The following is a 17,872-nucleotide window of genomic DNA, read 5'->3' as shown; positions in this document are numbered from 1 at the left end:
TTCCTGCTGGTTGGGAAGGAGACGTACCACTTAGATGTTGATTATGAAGGAGAGACCTGAAACCTGGGAAGAAAACTTAGATTTCAGCCTGAACCACCAAAGAAATTTCATCTTTACTTCCATTTACCTCTTCTTTCTTCACTGTCATGTTTCTTTCTCATTTCAGTGGGGGAAAGCTTTCTTCACCGATGACCACCATTTTACCTGTATTTTGCATCTAATTTCTTTCTAGCTCATCTTTTGCATTTGGCTTTTATGTATGTATTTCTTCATTGCCTTCTTTTCATGGAGTTTACGTTGTAGTAGGGTAATCATACAATAAACAAATGGATTACTAAGTATCATGAAGTGATTAAGTATTATAAAGAAAAGTGAGTAGGATAAGAATATGGAGAATTATGATGGGTTAATGGGGTAATTTTAGATAGGGTGGTCAGGGAAGAGGAACCAGTTAGCAGAGGCTCTTCAACTTGTCAAAGATGGAATCATTTGAGCATCTGTATACATAACTGCAGTGTATTGCAACCACATAAAATACCACATGCTTAATTCCATAAATTCTTAATGATACTAATAGCAGATTGTTCACCATTGGAAACTACTAGAGAACTAACTTATTTGGAAAGCATAAATTTAAAGGAAAAAAGAAGCGTTTATCCTGCCTTCCTTGTAAGATCTGTACCAATAGGTAATAGATGGAGGGATGTTTTTCTTAATAAAAGTATTCAGTGAATAAATGAAGAATGATAGAATATTATCACTTTGGAACCCATAGTGAGCTATTGGATCTAGGCACTGAACATCAATGCTGATAGCATCACAGAAATAGAGACAATGAATGAAGGGGTGAATGAAAGGATACAATATGACCTATGAAGTGGGCCTAAGTCTAATGGAGCTTCTAAAGCCACCAATTTATTGGAGGAAGATAGAGGAGCATGTTCCATTACACCTTGGGAATATAGTCAGCAAAATTCAGAATATGAGAAATGCTATAGGGTCAAAAACAGTTCTTCAACAAATAAATTGTAAGGGAAATCAAAAGATAGTAGGACAGGGACTTCCCTGGCAGCGCAGTGGTTAAGAATCTGCCTGCCAATGCGGGGGACATGGGTTTGATCCCTGGTCCGGGAAGATCCCACATGCCACGGAGCAACTAAGCCCATGTGCCACAATTACTGAGCCTGCACGCCTACAGCCCATGCTCCGTGGCAAGAGAAGCCACTGAAATGAGAAGCCCGTGCACCACAATGAAGAGTAGCACCTGCTTGCGTGCAGCAACGAAGACCCAATGCAACCGTAAATAAATAAATAAATATTTTTAAAAGATAGTAGGACAGTCTGTAGGTTTTAGACATGTAGAAGACATGTCAACCATTGAACATTATGGACTTTGGATCAGTTATTATTTTTAAATTGTTTAAAATTATATGTATGAGATAACTGGAAGTGTGAACACTGATTTTTGATGTTCTTAAAGAATTACTCTTCATTTTTTCAGGTTTGGATAATGGTATTATGATTATTTTTTAAAATCCTTTTAGAGGTACATCCTGAAGTGATAACAAAAAACATTAGATTATGGGATTTCCTTCAGAAAATGTAAGGAGAGTGGATTAAGGTCTGCATAGGCCAGTACTGGGCTTGGTTGGTGGTTGCTGAGGCTGGCCATAGATACATGGACATTTATAATTACTCTTCTCCTTTTGTGTATGTCAGATATGCTCTGTAATAAAATTTTGTTTCTTTTAAAGTTATTGGGAGATGAAAAGAAAGTGAGAAGTGAGGCAGTGATGAAAATAAATATATATAACTCTTGGAGGAATTTTGCCATAAAAGCAGACACATGGGGTACAGGGAAAGTATCTTAAGATGTGATGAGGTATTAGAACATGTATATAGGCTGAAGGGAATGATTTCAAAGAGGGAAAATAGATGGAGTAGAGAAAGAGGGAATTCTGTAAGCAATGACTTTCAGTAAATGAGTAAGAGTCAATTTATGAAGGAAAACTAATGCATATGATAAGAATATGGACACAGGTTGGTTGGATAACGTAGTGAAGGAGAGAATAACATTGTTCTTTAAATTGCTTATTTCTTGATGAAATTAGCAGTAAAATTATCAGCAGAATGTGAAGGTTATTTGGAATTCAGTATGGATTATTTAATATTGAGTTGGCCAAAAAGTTCATTTGGGTTTTTCCATAACACCTTATGGAAAAACCGGAATGAACCTTTAGGCCAACCCCATATTTGATCAGTTTTGATTTTCAGAAGAAGAGTTCTGTGGTTATAGGGTTTTAACATTTACAGATCTCTGGTTGCATTTACCCTGGTGTTAATGTGCCTAAAACTGCCTCTGTCATAAATATTCTGTATCCGTATCATCTTGTATCAGCAAAGGTAATTGAAGACATCATATCTCAGGAAACTAATTAACTCTATGAACAGGTAATTTACTTCATATTTTCTTTTTAATTAAAGCTAGTATCCTGCAAATGGAAATATTTCTCCTTTTACATTGCTTTAAGATGGGTTAATATTTTGCTTTCACATTAGCATTATTTACTAGAATAAAGTCCTTTGATTCAGTAGAATACAAACTAATACTTGGTTTATTAATTTTGAGTAGTTAAATATTTTATATATGTCTTTTGATGTTTAGTTTGGCCTTTTGTTTTAGAGTTGGTCCAGTCAGTTTTTTCTTGATTAAATCATACATATAATGCATAGGCTATTATTTCCAGTTTCAGTTTATTTAAAGTAGAACAAGATTCTAAAGATACTTGTAAAGCAAACTGTGTGCAGAATCTTTCATGACTTTTTACATTTCCCATCAATCTTTACTATTTTCTCACTCATCCCTATTTTGAGAACAATGCAATGTGCATCCCTAGCCAGAACTTGCAAAGCACTGAACCTAATTTTCATAGATAGAAATGGTTGTCTTTCAGTTTCTTGAAGGGGAAGGAACTGGCATAAACAAATTTGGGAGCAATTATGGCTGACTTTTTACAGAAATCTTAAGATTACACTTCAGTTGTTTATACAGTTGACCCTTGAACAACATGGGTTTAAACTGCGTGGGTCCATTTATACATGGGTTTAAAAAAATAAATGTGTATTACAGTACTGCATGACCTGGGGTTGGTTGAATCTGTGGATGCAGAACTGCGGATATGGAGGTCCAACTGTAAAGTTACACACAGATTTTCAGTGGGGGGGGGAGGGGGTGGTATTGTCCCCTCTAACCCCTATGTTCAAGGGTCAACTGTAGTATAGTCTCCTAGATGAGAATGTTCAGCGTGGCAAGGCCTTAATCTGACACGTCATTTAGGTGGGGAAGCCATATAAGCGTCTCTATATCCACACTGGGAATGTTTTGTATGTTCTTTAAATTAAAACGTTCAAATTCTATAGGATAAGTTTTATAACTTCTACTTTGTTTTTTATGAGTGAATATGGACATTTTGCCCTAAGTTTGTTTATACTTTTATTTTGTGCATTTTCTACTCACTTCCTTTATTCCATTACTTTTTCCATTGTTTAATGTTTCTTATACAGTTTGTATGGGCTTTTCTGCTGTATACACTTTCTCATTTTTCTTACAAATGTTTGGGCCTTCACTTTTGATTTTGACTGTGACTTTCCTTTAGATCACTGGTTTTTAATTTTTAATTTGCAAGTAAATCCTTTGAAATCACCATCTTAATAACAACTGTCATACTTTTGTACCTGCCTGCTTATTTACTACTGTTATGACTAGCTAATTACTGTTCATTTTATATATAATTTATATCTTATTTGTCTTAATGAGACCTTAAATTGTTTTTTTCCCCCAAATTTCTACAAAATTGTCATAGTTTTATATTGCTTTCTTGAATGGGGAGATAGAGACAGACAGACAGGAGGAGAGAGAGGGAGGGGGAGAAAGAGAAAGAGAGGAGTAAAGGAAGGAGAACAGGAGAGAGGGAAGGGAGGGGGAAGCATGGAGAAAGACACTCAGATTTCATAGGAGTATTTTCTGTGCCATTCATTTTTTTGTCTCTGCTTACAAATTATCTACACTATTTAAATCATTGTTACCTTTTAAAGTCTTTTTAGTATATCCTTTTTAAAGTAAACTTATTGAAATATGAATAGATAAAAAAATACAGAATTATAATATGTGGCTCACTGAATTTTCACAAAGTAATTACACATTGATTCAGAAATAGAGCTTTACTAGTATATCAGAAGCTCCCTCCTAACTTTCTCCAGTCATTCCGCCCTACCAAAGTTAACTACTAACCTGACTTCTAACAAGTACATAGATTAGTTTTACTGTTTTCAAGCTTTATAAAAATGGAATAGTATAAATTCTTTTATGCCTGGCTTTGTTTACTCACCATTATGTTTGTGAGAATGATCCATGTTGTTGTGTGTACTTGTAGATTTTTCATTCTCATTGCTGTTACAGTTTGTCTCGTTGCTCTTATTGCATTGCATCCACATATCTTAATTTTCTTTGTCATTCTTCTGTTGATGAACACTTAGATTCTTTCCAGTTTGGGTATATTAAAAATAATGTTGCTGTATTGTAGATTTTTTTAAATACCTTTTTCTTTTTGAAAAATATTGAAATCTTATTTCAAAAATTTTGAGAGGGCTTCCCTGGTGGCGCAGTGGTTGAGAGTCCGCCTGCCGATGCAGGGGACACGGGTTCGTGCCCCGGTCTGGGAAGATCCCACATGCGGCGGAGCGGCTGGGCCCGTGAACCATGGCCGCTAAGCCTGCGCATCCGGAGCCTGTGCTCCGCAACGGGAGAGGCCACAACAGTGAGAGGCCCGCGTACTGCAAAAAAATAAATATAAAAAATAAAAAAAAGAAAAAAAAATTTTTGAGAAAATATACATTTGAGAAAAATACGTCTCTGCTCAGAATTTCATTAGCATGTTACTCTTTTATGAACCTGTTGCTGTGACTGAAAAATCACTAATATATTTTTAGGCAGTACCTAAATGGCATTGGCTATGAAGACTTCAGGGAGAATATAGGAAAGGGTATGAAGGAACAAAACAGGTTGAGTATTTGTAACATAGTATGTGTAGTTAATAAACTCAAATGAAGATAAATAAGTAGAACCTTTTATTACCTTGATCGTGAAAGTGAGATTCACTCACTATGCAACGTAGAAAATGAACTGAAGTGGAGATATCTGCAAGTGAAAGTGGAGAGGCCATTGGAAGGATGATCAGGTGTAAAGAAATTTTTCCATGTATGTATTTGATTGAGATAGCTTAGATGTGCTTTTGTTTCCCATCTCTCTAGGAAGTGATAAAAAAGAAGGTGTAAGATTAGAGGCAAGGCAAAATATACATTTTTACTATTAACTAATTATGGAAATTTAATAATTAATAGTTACTGTGTGCTATGGGTTTGTTATTCAGTGATAAGTGAAAGATTGTTTCTGCCCTTGGGGTAAGAAAATAGAATAAAAACTGGGAAAGTTAATGAATATACCACAGCAGAATTGAAAAAAGTGTTAAGAAGCAAGGAACAAGTTATTGGGATAGAAAATAAAGGATATAAATTAGATGAAGTCAGCACAGGTAGTTTTTCTGACTTTTATCATGATACCTAAAGGGTGAAAGGAACCCAACCATGTGGAGAGCCTGCCAGCATTCCTGGGAGATTTAACAGCCAGTAAGAAGCTCTAAGAAATGGAAAGATTGTAACATATTTTAGCAACTGAAAGGAGGTACGTGTGATAGATGTAGGGTGCAAAGGGGGCAGTAGCTTGAGATGACATCTTTTGGTAAACAAAGGCCATGTTATTCATAATAAACTACTGTATTCTTATTAAAAAGAGAAATCATTAAAAAGTTTAGGTAGAGATCTCAGACTTTGATTTGCTTCTGAGTTATCTGGTCTTAACTCATTTTCTTTATTCCTCTTAGCTTTTTTCAAGCTACATGATTTTTAAAGAGTTTTTAAGCACATTTTCTTCAACTGGACTTTCTTTCCTATTATAAAATTTTTATTTGCTTATTTGTGTACTTTTTCTAGAATAAGAAAATAGCATATGTTATCTTATTTTCTTTCAGATTTGGAATCCAGATATGGCACTAAAAAGTTATTTGAAGTAAAGGATGTTTGTGAAATGAATGTATCTCAGTGGGAGATAATGGAAAGAATTAGAAGTTGTGGCCTTGAAGATTCCTTTTTCAGGAAAGATTGTGAATATAAAAAGTTTGAGGGACAAGAGGGTCCTCAGGAGGCATATTTCAGGCAAGTGAAAAAAACCACCTCTGAAAAAATGCCCAAGAACAAAAAACGCACATCTCTTACTCTGTATCAGAGAATTCACAATAGAGAGAAACCCTATGAATGTGGGGATTGTGGGAAGGCTTTTAGAGTACGCCAGCAACTCACTTTCCATCAGAGAATTCATACTGGTGAGAAACCCTATGAATGTAAAGAATGTGGAAAAGCCTTTAGACAGTGTGCCCACCTTAGTCGACATCAGAGAATTCATGCTTCTGACAAACTCCTTGAATGTAAAAGATGTGGAAAAATCTTTACATGTGGTGCAGATCTTCGTGTACATCAGAGAATTCATGTTGGTGAGAAGCCCTATGACTGTAAGGAATGTGGGAAGGCCTTTAGAGTGCGAGGACAACTTAATCTCCATCAAAGGATTCATACTGGTGAGAAACCCTATGAATGTAAGGAATGTGGGAAGACCTTTAGACAATATGCACACCTTACTCGACATCAAAGACTTAATATTGCTGAGAAATGCTATGAATGTAGGGAATGTGGGCAGGCTTTTCTGTGTAGTACAGGCCTTAGAGTACATCACAAACTTCATACTGGTGAGAAACCCTATGACTGTAAGGAGTGTGGGAAGGCCTTTAGAGTGCGGCAACAACTTACTCTCCATCAGAGAATTCATACTGGCGAGAAACCCTATGATTGTAAGGAATGTGGGAAGACCTTTAGTCGTGCCTATCATCTAACTCTCCATCAGAGAATTCATACTGGTGAGAAACCTTATGAATGTAAGGAATGTCAGAAGTTCTTTCGTCGTTACTCAGAACTTATTTCACATCAGGGTATTCATATTGGAGAGAAACCCTATGATTGTAAGGAATGTGGGAAGGCCTTCAGACTGTTCTCACAACTTACTCAACATCAGAGTATTCATTTTGGTGAGAAACCTTATAAATGTAAGGAATGTGAGAAGACTTTTAGACTGCTCTCCCAACTTACTCAACATCAAAGTATTCATACTGGTGAGAAACCCTATGACTGTAAGGAATGTGGAAAGGCCTTTAGACTACATTCATCACTTATTCAACATCAGAGAATTCATTCTGGTGAGAAACCATACAAATGTAAGGAATGTAAGAAGGCATTTAGACAACATTCACATCTTACTTACCATCAGCGAGTTCATAAGGTCACTAAATAATTATTAGAAAGCCATCCACTGTGAATTTTGTGTTAAGGGGCAGTAGAAAATAAATTCTGGAGGAAAAGTGTTTGAATGTAGGAATCCCTTTTGCTTCATGCTCAAAATTAAAATAAGAGGTTTTAAAAGAATAGGTTAATTTAATGAATACATAGAAATATTTCATCACCATTCAAACCATGTTAAACTTTAGGAAGTTCTTTCTAGAAAGAAACTCTCTTAAAGGAGTGAATGTGGAAAAGCTTTTGATCTTACCTGTTATCACCTCTATTCTTTCATCTGTACAGTATACCTGTGGAAGTTGCCGGCACCAACTCATTCTGGAAACTGATAAATAAAAGGAAGGAAATGTGATTTAGCCTGCATTTCCTGTATAAACTATATTTCAAGGCAACTAGAAGTTGATGAGGTAAAGTTCTTTATTAGAGATTTTTATAGGACATAATGAAATAATGGATCTAGGTACAATTCTCAGTAGAGGTGTTAAGACCATTAGGTGAATGGTTGATGTCAAGTTCATAGTGAATAGATCAGGTTGACAACATCTGAACCCACTGATCAATTTTAATCTCATCAAAAATAGGACAAAACATTTTGTGCCTCCTGATATGATACAATAAGACATACCATTGACAAAAAATATTGAACCTGAATCTAATTAAAGCATCAAGATCTAACTCCCAGTTTAGAGAAAATTCAGGAAACAAGAACAAATTACATGATACAACAAGAAGCAGACAAATCTAAAATGTGGGTAATTCTACAAGAGTAATGACAGCTTCTCAACCAATAAAATGGATTGAAAAAAGGGAGGTGGAACTCTTAGATATTAAAAGTCTTAAGAGATGTAATAATCAAATGCAATGAATGAGTGGTTCTCATTTAGATCACAAGTTGAACAAGTGTAAAAAAGACACTTTTATGATAGTTGGGGAAATGGGACTATTGACAGTATTAGATAATATTAAGAATTATGTTCTTGTTAGATGTGCAGATAGCATTGTGCTTATGTAAAAGTGTCTTAGAGATAAATTAGCAAGTTTATACACATAAAATGATATGTCTAGAATTACCTTTAAAATGCTCATGCAAAAGAAAATTGAAGATGGATAACTTGTTTGTCAAAATCATGGTAAGATGAGTCAGGTGCGTGGTTTTTGCTTATTTTGTTTTTGCTCTTTTCTCTATTTTCATGTATTTTAAATTTTCCATAATTTTTTTTTAAAGATAAAGTATCTGTGAAATTATAACCCACTTAAAGTGAATGATGTTTGTAAATGGCTACATATCAGAACTTACGGATGTTGCTAAAGTTTTACACACAGGGATATTAAATGTGCTATAATGTATTTGGGAAATTAAGATTGAGGATCCAGATTTTATCTAGTTCACCTAATGCTACATCTGTTGTAGTGCCTGTCCCATAGTACTTTGTATATTTCAAGAGTGAGTAAAAAGAGCAATTACAGCTACTTGTGGAAATTAATGGAATAGAACTGTATTATCTGATAAGGTAGCTGCTAGCAACATGTTGAGCACTTAAAATTGAGCTATTGAGAGCCTGAATTGTGGTTAGTACAAATTAAGATGGTGTTAAGTGTAAAAACACACAAGTTTTGAATACTTCTAAAAATCTAACAGGTCAGTTTCTCACAGCATTTCTCTGCTGTTGTTGGGAAGCTGTGATATTCAGTGGATTGCATTACTGCATAATACAGAACCCAATTTAAGTATGTCTCTGCTCCCAAGTAGCAGCATGTTTACACACTGAGGTCTCTTTGGTTCTACCCTGAGTCATGCTGAATTTTTTTTCTTCTCTTCATAAAACGTTGCCTGTGTTTACAGCTGAGTAGTTTTCTCAGACTGTTTATAGTCTCAGACTGTTTATAGATGTTTCGGAATCCAAAGGCCCTTTTTTACTTTATACTGTTTCCCACTAAGTTCAAGCTTGCAGTGCTTCAAGTAGTACAATTCTCTTTAAGACTGTGTTTTCTATGATTTTTATTAGGGTTCATTCAATTAGACAGAAGATCAACAGGCTCTTCTCTGTATTGGGTTCCCTGTGAGGCTACTGTGGAAAAACGACTTTGAAATTCTTAGAAGCCACGCTGTTTCACAGAAAGGATGAAAGTTGGCTTTATCTTTACCCTGGGGTGACATTTTCAGGACAGCACCACATATTTGAGTTTTTCTCCCCTCTCAGGCCCATTATAACTTTGAGAACCCTTTGCTACCTGTAAACAGTGTCATGCACCCTCTATTTCCTTGAAATTCTACTTGAAATATGCACCAATTGATATAATGAATAGAATGATTTTTTTTTTTACTCTGTTAATATGATGGATTTTCAAATATTAAGCCTTATATCACTGGAGTAAACTCCATTTGTCTGTATTGTATACTTTAAATATATATATATATATTGCTGTACTTGCTGTGATTGCTATGATTTACTAATGTTTTGAGGATTTTTGCATCTATATTCATGAAGGATACTGGTCTATAGTTTTGTTCTATTTTTGTCTCATTTGGAATCAGGTTGATGGTGTTCTCATAATGTGAGTTAGGAAATGTTGCCTCCTTTTAATTTCTGGAAGAGGTAGTGTAGAATTGATGTTAATTATTCTTTGAATGGTAGAATATTCCAGTGAAACCATTTGGGCCTTGCAATGGACTGAATGTGTCTCCTTAAAATGTGATGACATCCTAACCCCCATTGTGATGGTATTAGGAGGTGGGGCCTCTAAAGAGATAATTAGGTCATGAGGGTGGAGCCCTTCTGAATGAGATTAGTACCCTTATAAAAGTGACCCCAGAGAGTTCTCTCACCCTCTCCTGCCATGTGAGGAGGATACAAGAAGATGACAGTTTTCAATCTGGAAGATGTTTCTCACCAAAACTAACTGCTAGCACCCTAATGTCAGACTTCCAGCCTCCAAACCTGTGAGAAATAAATTTGTTTACAAGCTACCCAGTCTGTGGTACCATGTTATAGCAGCCCAAGCTGAATAAGACAAGTTTGTACTAGAAGTGGGTACTAATGTAAAAGACATGGAAGTGGCTTTGGAACTGAATAGTGAGTGGATAAAGGCTGAAAAGAGTTTTGACGTGCATGCAAAAAATAACGGATGTTAAGGGTGATTCTGGTGAAATCTCAGAAAAGAGGAGAGCTGAAGAGAAAACCTCAGTCTTAGGAAATAATCATGAACAAAATGTTAGTAGAAATATGGACAGTAAAGACCATTCTGCCGCAGTCTTAGATGGAAATGAGGAACTTAATATTGGAAACTGGAGGAAAGGTCATTCTTTTTATAGTGGCAAAGAACAGGGCTAAATTGTGTTTGTGTTCTAGTATTTTGTGGAAAGTAGATCTTCTGAGCAATGAAATTTAATGTGTGGCTTTGCTCCTCCTGGCTGATTATAATGAACTGCAAGAAGAGAGAAATGACTTAAAGATGGAGTTTTTGAAGCAGAATGTAAAGATTTGGAAAATTCTTAGCTGAGTAAATAGTGTTAAAGTGAGGGCATACATTGGGAAAGAATAGCATCCTATAAGTTGGTTGGGAGACATGTGGGATGAAGCTGGGGACATTGAGCTCCTGAGTTTAGAGTCTGCTTTACTAATGGAAGTGACATCCCCACCCACAGTGGCAATGGCATTTCCATCTCCATTTGAGGGGATTAACCCCACATTGCCTGAAGAAACCATGACCTCCCCTGAGGCAGTGGCCATGCAAGATGATGCTGATGGGCCTATCACTAGACTCAAATCCCAGCAGACTCCTAAAGGTGAAGTACAAAGTGTGACCCAGGACGAGGTGTGCTACACTCCAAAAGAATTACTTGAGTTTTCTAATTTTTACAGGCAAATCTAGGGAACAAGTATGGGAATGGATACTAAGGATGTGGAATAATGGGGGAAGGAACATAATTGGAAATCTGGCGACAGTGAAATCTGGGAAAGAGATGTGTGGATAGACCTCTCTGGGCAAAACATTTGAAGGTATTTGTGTCCTGTATAAATACCTACTAAAGGGTGACCTCAGCAGAGAGGACTTTAATAATCAAGTGGATAGGATGGCCTGTTCTGTGGATAACAGTTTCTTTTCCCAGCTACCCCCATTATCACCCAGTGGGCTTAGGAACATAGTGGTGGCAGAGATGGACATTATGCATGGGCTCAGAAACATGGACTTCCACCCACCAGGGCCCACCTGACTGGCCACTGCTGGGTGCTCATTCTGCCAGCAGAGACAAGCACTGACTCCCTAATATAGCAGCATTCCCTGAGAGGTGTTCAGCCAGCTACCTGGTGGCAGGTTGAATACATTGTATCACTTACATTGTGGAAGGGGCAGCGCTTTGTCCTTATTAGAATAGAGACTTACTCTGGATACAGATTTGCCATCCCTGCATGCAGTGCTTCTGCCAAAACTGCCATCCATGGACATATACATACAGCGCCTTATCCACTGTCATGGTATTCCACACAGCATCGCCTCTGATCAAGGAACTCCTTTCACAGTAAAATAACTGCAGCAGTGGGTCCATGCTCATGCAATTCACTGGTCTTAACATGTTCTCCACCATCCTGAAGCAGCTGGCTTGATAGAATGGTGGCATGGCCTTTTGAAGACTCAGTTATAGATCCAGCTGGTGGCAGTACCTTGCAGGCTGAGTCTGAGTTCTCCAGAAGGCTGTATATGCTCTGAATCAGAATCCAATATGTGATAGTTTCTCTAGTAGCCAGGATTCATGGATACAGGAGTCGAGGAATAGTGTGAGATAACAAAATTCAGTTGACCTTTGAACAGCCCAGGGTTTAGGGGTGCCGATACCACGTGCCGTCAGAAATCTGCATACTGCTTTATAGTCGGCCCTCTGTGTTTCTGCATCCGTGGATTCAACCAACCTTGGATTGTGTAGTACCGTGGTATTTATTGAAAAAAATCCATGTATAAGTGGACCCTCACAGTTCAAACCCATTCAAGGGTCAACTGTGTCTATGTTGGTCTCTGCCTCTAGTTCCTGGCCCAGAGCTCCTAAAACTCTGGTAATTTCCTAAGTGATAAGAACACTAGGGGCATCTCTTACTCTAATATTTGGTCCTTGACCTGGCTCCTGACAAAGGACTGTTGAAACCCTTGTAATCTCCTAGGTGATAGGAGTATCTTCTGTTCTACTGAGGCAACTCTGGGTGGGCTCCTTGATGGTTCTTGGATGAGGGCTGGTCTCCAGAAAGACTAAGGAGGCATGATTAGAACGTTGGAATTTTCAACCCTGCTCACCTTTCTCTTGAGAAGGGAGAAGAGTTGGAAATGGGGTTAATGATCCATCATGCCTCCATGATGAAACCTCCATAAAAATCCCCAAAATACAGGGTTCAAAGAACTTCCAGGTTGGTGACCACATCCACACTGGGAGGGTGACACCCAAATTCCACAAGGACAGAAGCTCCTGTGCTTGGGACCTCTCATACCTTACCCTGTGTTTCTCTTCATCGGGCCGTTCATCTGTATCATTTTATCACATCCTTCAGTAAACTGGTAAATATGTTTTCTTGAGTTCCATGAGCTGCTCTAACAAATTACTTGAACCTGAGGAGGGGGTCGTGGGAACCTTGAATTTGTAGCCAAATCAGACAGAAGTTGTAACATGGGGACCTACTACTTGCAATTGGCATCTGAAGTGGTGAGCAGCCTTGTGGGACTGAGCCCTTAACCTGTGTGTCTGATACTAAGTTGTAGGACACCCAGCTGACCCCCCCACCCCGCCATGCACCACGGCCCCACCCCCGACATTTGGTGACCAGAAGTGTCAGAAGTGAAGTGTTCTGTGTGAATAGTAAAGAAGACGCACAAGGAAGAAACACAGGGAAGAACTGTGGGTTTTCCTTTACAGGTGGAAATGGGAGTGGTAAAACTATTACCCCTAGTGACCTACTATCAAAATTTTTGCTTACCATTCCCATGACTTTATGCCCTTCTGGATTAGAGGTTTTAGTTCCAGAAGGAAGACTGCTTCCAGCAGATGGCACAATAATGATTCCAGTGAATTGGAAGTTCAGACTGCCACCTGGCCACCTTGGTCTCATACTTCTGAATCAACAGGCAAAGGAGAGTTACGGTGTTGGCTAGGATGATCGATCCTGACTATTGAGGGGAAATTGGACTACTATCCCATGATGGAGGTAAGGAAGAATACATCTGGAATACAAGAGATCACTTAGGGCATCTCTTATCACCATGGCCCTGTGACTAAGGTCAGTGGAAAACAACAACCCAATCCAGGCAGGACTACCAATGATCCAGACCCTGCAGGAATGAAAATTTGTGTCACTCCACCAGGTAAAGAAGCATGATCATGTGACTAGTTACAGAAATGAGGACTGTAATTTTCATGAGTACTCATCCTTGTTTTCTTATGAACCTGTATGTTTATGCTTATATTCTTTTCTTTCTTGATCCCATACCTTGTAACTTTACATCATAGTATTCAAGTATTGACTTTATATCATAGTATTTAATGTTGTTAATTTTACATCATCATATTTAAATTACAGGGTACCTAGAGGAAGTGTAAAGATCACCCAAGAATTTTGCATCCTCTTCTGGGAAAAATTTACTGAGTTTTCAGTTGTACCCAGAATAACTGTATCATGTTAGGTGAAATTATGACCTTGTTATTGTTTTTATTTGGAGATTAAGTATGGTTTAAGGAGAGCAGTATGAGTGCCAATTTGACAGTGTGCATTTGTAATAGTTAAATTTATGTGTCAGCTTGGCTGGATCAGAGGATGCCCAGATACCTAGCTAAACATTATTTCTAAGTGTTTCTGTGAGGATGTTTCCGAATGAGATCAGCACGTGAATCAGTGAGTTTGGTAAAGTGAGTTTGCCCTCTTCTATGTGAGTGGGCATTATTCAATCCGTTGAGGGCCTGAATAGAACAAAAATGCAGAGGAAAGAAGAATTCTCTCCTCCCCTATATTCTGAGCTGAGACATCTCACCTCATCTTCTGCCCTCAGACTGGGATTTATTTACATCATTGGCTTCTCTCATTCTCAGGCCTTTGGACTGTTGACTGAATTACACCACTGGCTTTTCTGGGTCTCCATTTTGCAGATGGCAGATCATGGGATTTCTCAGCCTCCATAATCATATAAGCCAATTCCTTAAATCTCCTTTGATATCATATTGGTACTGTTTCTCTGAAGAACCCCAATACAGGCCTGGAGATTTCTTCTGAAGAGGGTAAATTATGGATTTAATTAATAGTTATCAGACTATTCATCTTGGCTGAGTTTTCATAGTTTAAAATCCATGTCAGATAATTCCAATATCTCTGTTAACTTCCTGTTGATATCTGTTGATTATGTTTTGTCATCCACTTTGAGATTTTCCCTAGTTCTTGATGTGTGTGTGTGTGTGTAATTATTGTATCCTGGATATTTGGGGTTTTATTTCATGAGTCTCTGTTTCACACTTAAATCAAGTTCCTAGTTACTGCAAGGTCAGGGTAGTAGACAGGCTCCATGTACACACAGCATTTGAAGTTGTCCACCAGCTGGGAGGAAGACATAGGCAGGTTATTCCTGGGACAGATTGGCAGTCAGGATTCTGCTCAAAACTCACAGCCTTAGCAGATTTCCATAGACTGTGTCATGGAGCTGCCTCATTATTGCTGGCACAGGATGGTGACAGTTTTAGCTATCTGGCATATCTTCCACGAATGGTAGCATCTGCTTATATCAAAAACTACAAAAGGTCTTTATCTTGTATATTGTGATTCTTTTTGGCTAGGAATGGAAAGTGAGAATTTCAATTTTATCGAAATACCAGTAAGATCTCTAAATTAGCATAACCCAATATTGATGGGAACCAAAATTTGTGGTGAGCCACAGAATATCTAGTCTGACTTCCTTCTACACTTGCTACCTGAACCTATCCATGTATAAAAGTTTATTGGAGAAATAGTACCATGTACTGATCTCTGGTTCAAGTAAATGCATTTTACAGGATAGTGCCCCAACATCATATGGTATTCCTCTTAGCTGACAACATAATTGACTCTTTAGTAGTTCTTTCCACCATTGTATAATATCAGTTAATTGAGGAGATGTATACCTAAACCTAGTGAATCCATGGATTTTAGCTCATTGATTCACCTTTTTCTGTACAGTAAGTTCCATCGTCAAAATCAGTGTTGAGTGGGATAATATGATGAACAATACATTCAGTTTTGTGGGATTATAAGTGAGATAAGGCAAACCTATTTCAAGAATAAGTGCCCAGTCTACTTCTTTGAAGGCTGTTTTTATGTAGTATAGAATTCTGGTTTGACATTTATATCAGCGTATTGAAGACATCACTTAATTATTTTTGGTTTTGTTTTGTTTTGTTTTTTTGGTCCACACCCCGTGGCATGTGGAATCTTATTTCCCCTCCCAGGGATCGAACCTGTGCCCCCTGCAGTGGAAGTGCAGTCTTAACCACTGGACTGCCAGGGAAGTCCCAGATTACTTAATTGTTATGGCTTTAGTTTTGTTGATTTGGAGAAGTCTGTTCTCAGTCTTACTGTTACCTCTCACTACTTTTTTATTTTTTTTGGCTCTTTTCAGTTTATTGCATGAAGGAGTTAGACTAGTCCAAGTTAAAAGTAGACCCCAGGGCTTCCCTGGTGGCGCAGTGGTTGAGAGTCCACCTGCCGATGCAGGGGACGTGGGTTCGTGCCCCGGTCCGGGAAGATCCCACATGCAGCGGAGCGGCTGGGCCCGTGAGCCATGGCCACTGAGCCTGCGCGTCCGGAGCCTGTGCTCCGCAACGGGAGAGGCCACAACAGTGAGAGGCCCGCATACCGCAAAAAAAAAAAAAAAAAAGCAGACCCCAGATGGTTACATTATACAAGCTGTGAGGTTTTTAAACATGTGACAAGGGCCAGAAGGGAAATTCTACACATTGCAAGGAAATCCTCACTTAAGCTTCAGTGAGCCAAACGCACTTAAAACCCATGAACTGGTCGTCTATAGCCAGTCCAATCTCTACGAGGAACTGGCATATGTTCTTGCACTTTTCACCCTGTAGCTGAATGAATTCTCTATATTCTGGATGCTCAATTACAGTACCATTTCAGGCAAATTTCTTCCTAAATGCCTTCACTAGTTTCTTTTTATCGTAATCAGCTATCCCTTGGACTGTAGTAAGGGTCTTCCTGCCGTTTCTCCGTTGAATTCTTTTATCAATATAATCCTCAGTGCCGGCAGGAAGCAGATCATCTCCCTTACTTGCATCAGCAAAGGGGTCGAAAGAATGGAGGTTCTGGATAGCAGACATACGATACAATTCCTTTTCCTCTGTGGAAACGGCCTGCAGAAGGCCGCGGCTGGAGAAAGCGGGCGCAGAGGACCGAGCATCGGGAAGCGAGGGGGCTCGAGGGGGAGGCTGCTGAGTCCATGGCAGCGGCTTAGTGATTCCTTACTAGTTTTTTTTTTTAAACTTATTTTATTTTTGGCTGCGTTGGGTCTTCGTTGCTGCGTGCCGGCTTTCTGTAGTTGCAGTGAGTGGGGGTTACTCTTCGTTGCGGTGTGCGGGCTTCTCATTGCGGTGGCTTCTCTTGTTGCGGTGCGCGGGCTCTAGGCACGCGGGCTTCAGTTGTTGTGGCTCACGGGCTCTAAAGTACAGGCTCAGTAGTTGTGGCGCAGGAGCTTAGTTGCTTCATGGCATGTGGGATCTTCCCGGATCAGGGCTTGAACCCGTGTACCCTGAATTGGCAGGTGGATTCTTAGCCACTGCACCACCAGGGAAGCCTCATTCACTACTTTTTATAATTTCCTTTTTCTTTGGTTTTTCCACAGAGTTTTCTTTGTATTTATTCTTCTTGGCCTTTTGACAGCTTCTTTGAACTATGGCCTGATGGATTTAGTTTGGGACATTTTTCAGCTAATATTTTTTCAAATATTCTTCTGCCCCATTTCTCCCTCTGCGTCTTCAATTGTGTGTGTTTAAAACCTGTTCACTGTATTTTACTTAGCCCTAAATTATTATCTCCATTTTAAAGTAAGATGATGAAATTGGCCCCCAAAACTAAATTGTCCAAGAGCACATGGTTAGTTATTGTGATAGCTGAGATTCACACCTGAGAAGTTTGACAAAGCCCATTAAAAAAAATTATAATTGAATATCACCTCTCAGTGTCATGCATTTTTTAATGCCTTCCATCTCAGTACTTCATCAGGAATATGATGAATTAACAGATCTGTGGAATATGCCATCACTATTGATGGCATAATATATCACCTTACTGGTGATAATAATTTATTTAATCTTTTATTAGGTATCTACATTTCTAACTTGTGCTTATTGTACATCATTCTTTGATATACATCCTTGTGCATGTATCACTGTGCGTTTTATAAC

General features: G+C 38.4%; 1 protein-coding gene and 2 pseudogenes across 1 annotated transcript in view; 1 reads left to right on the top strand and 2 right to left on the bottom strand.

Moving 5' to 3' along the window:
• The window catches only part of LOC103074578 (zinc finger protein 30 homolog), a 17,155-nt gene extending 9,699 nt beyond the window's left edge, over positions 1 to 7,456 (top strand). The window contains exon 5 of the mRNA XM_007471087.1: positions 6,087 to 7,456. Within this exon, the coding sequence (XP_007471149.1) occupies positions 6,087 to 7,456 (1,370 nt within the window). The remainder of the gene's footprint in view (positions 1 to 6,086) is intronic.
• Positions 1 to 17,872, bottom strand: part of LOC103081758 (zinc finger protein 607-like) — a 72,169-nt pseudogene that overhangs the window by 23,852 nt on the left and 30,445 nt on the right.
• LOC103074305 (eukaryotic translation initiation factor 1 pseudogene) lies at positions 16,433 to 16,789 on the bottom strand (annotated as a pseudogene).

This window comes from Lipotes vexillifer, unplaced genomic scaffold (assembly GCF_000442215.2).
Source record: "Lipotes vexillifer unplaced genomic scaffold, Lipotes_vexillifer_v1.1 scaffold182, whole genome shotgun sequence".
NCBI classification, from domain to species: domain Eukaryota; kingdom Metazoa; phylum Chordata; class Mammalia; order Artiodactyla; family Lipotidae; genus Lipotes; species Lipotes vexillifer.
Note: the sequence above shows the minus strand (reverse complement) of the source record. Positions and strands in the feature narration are given on the sequence as shown.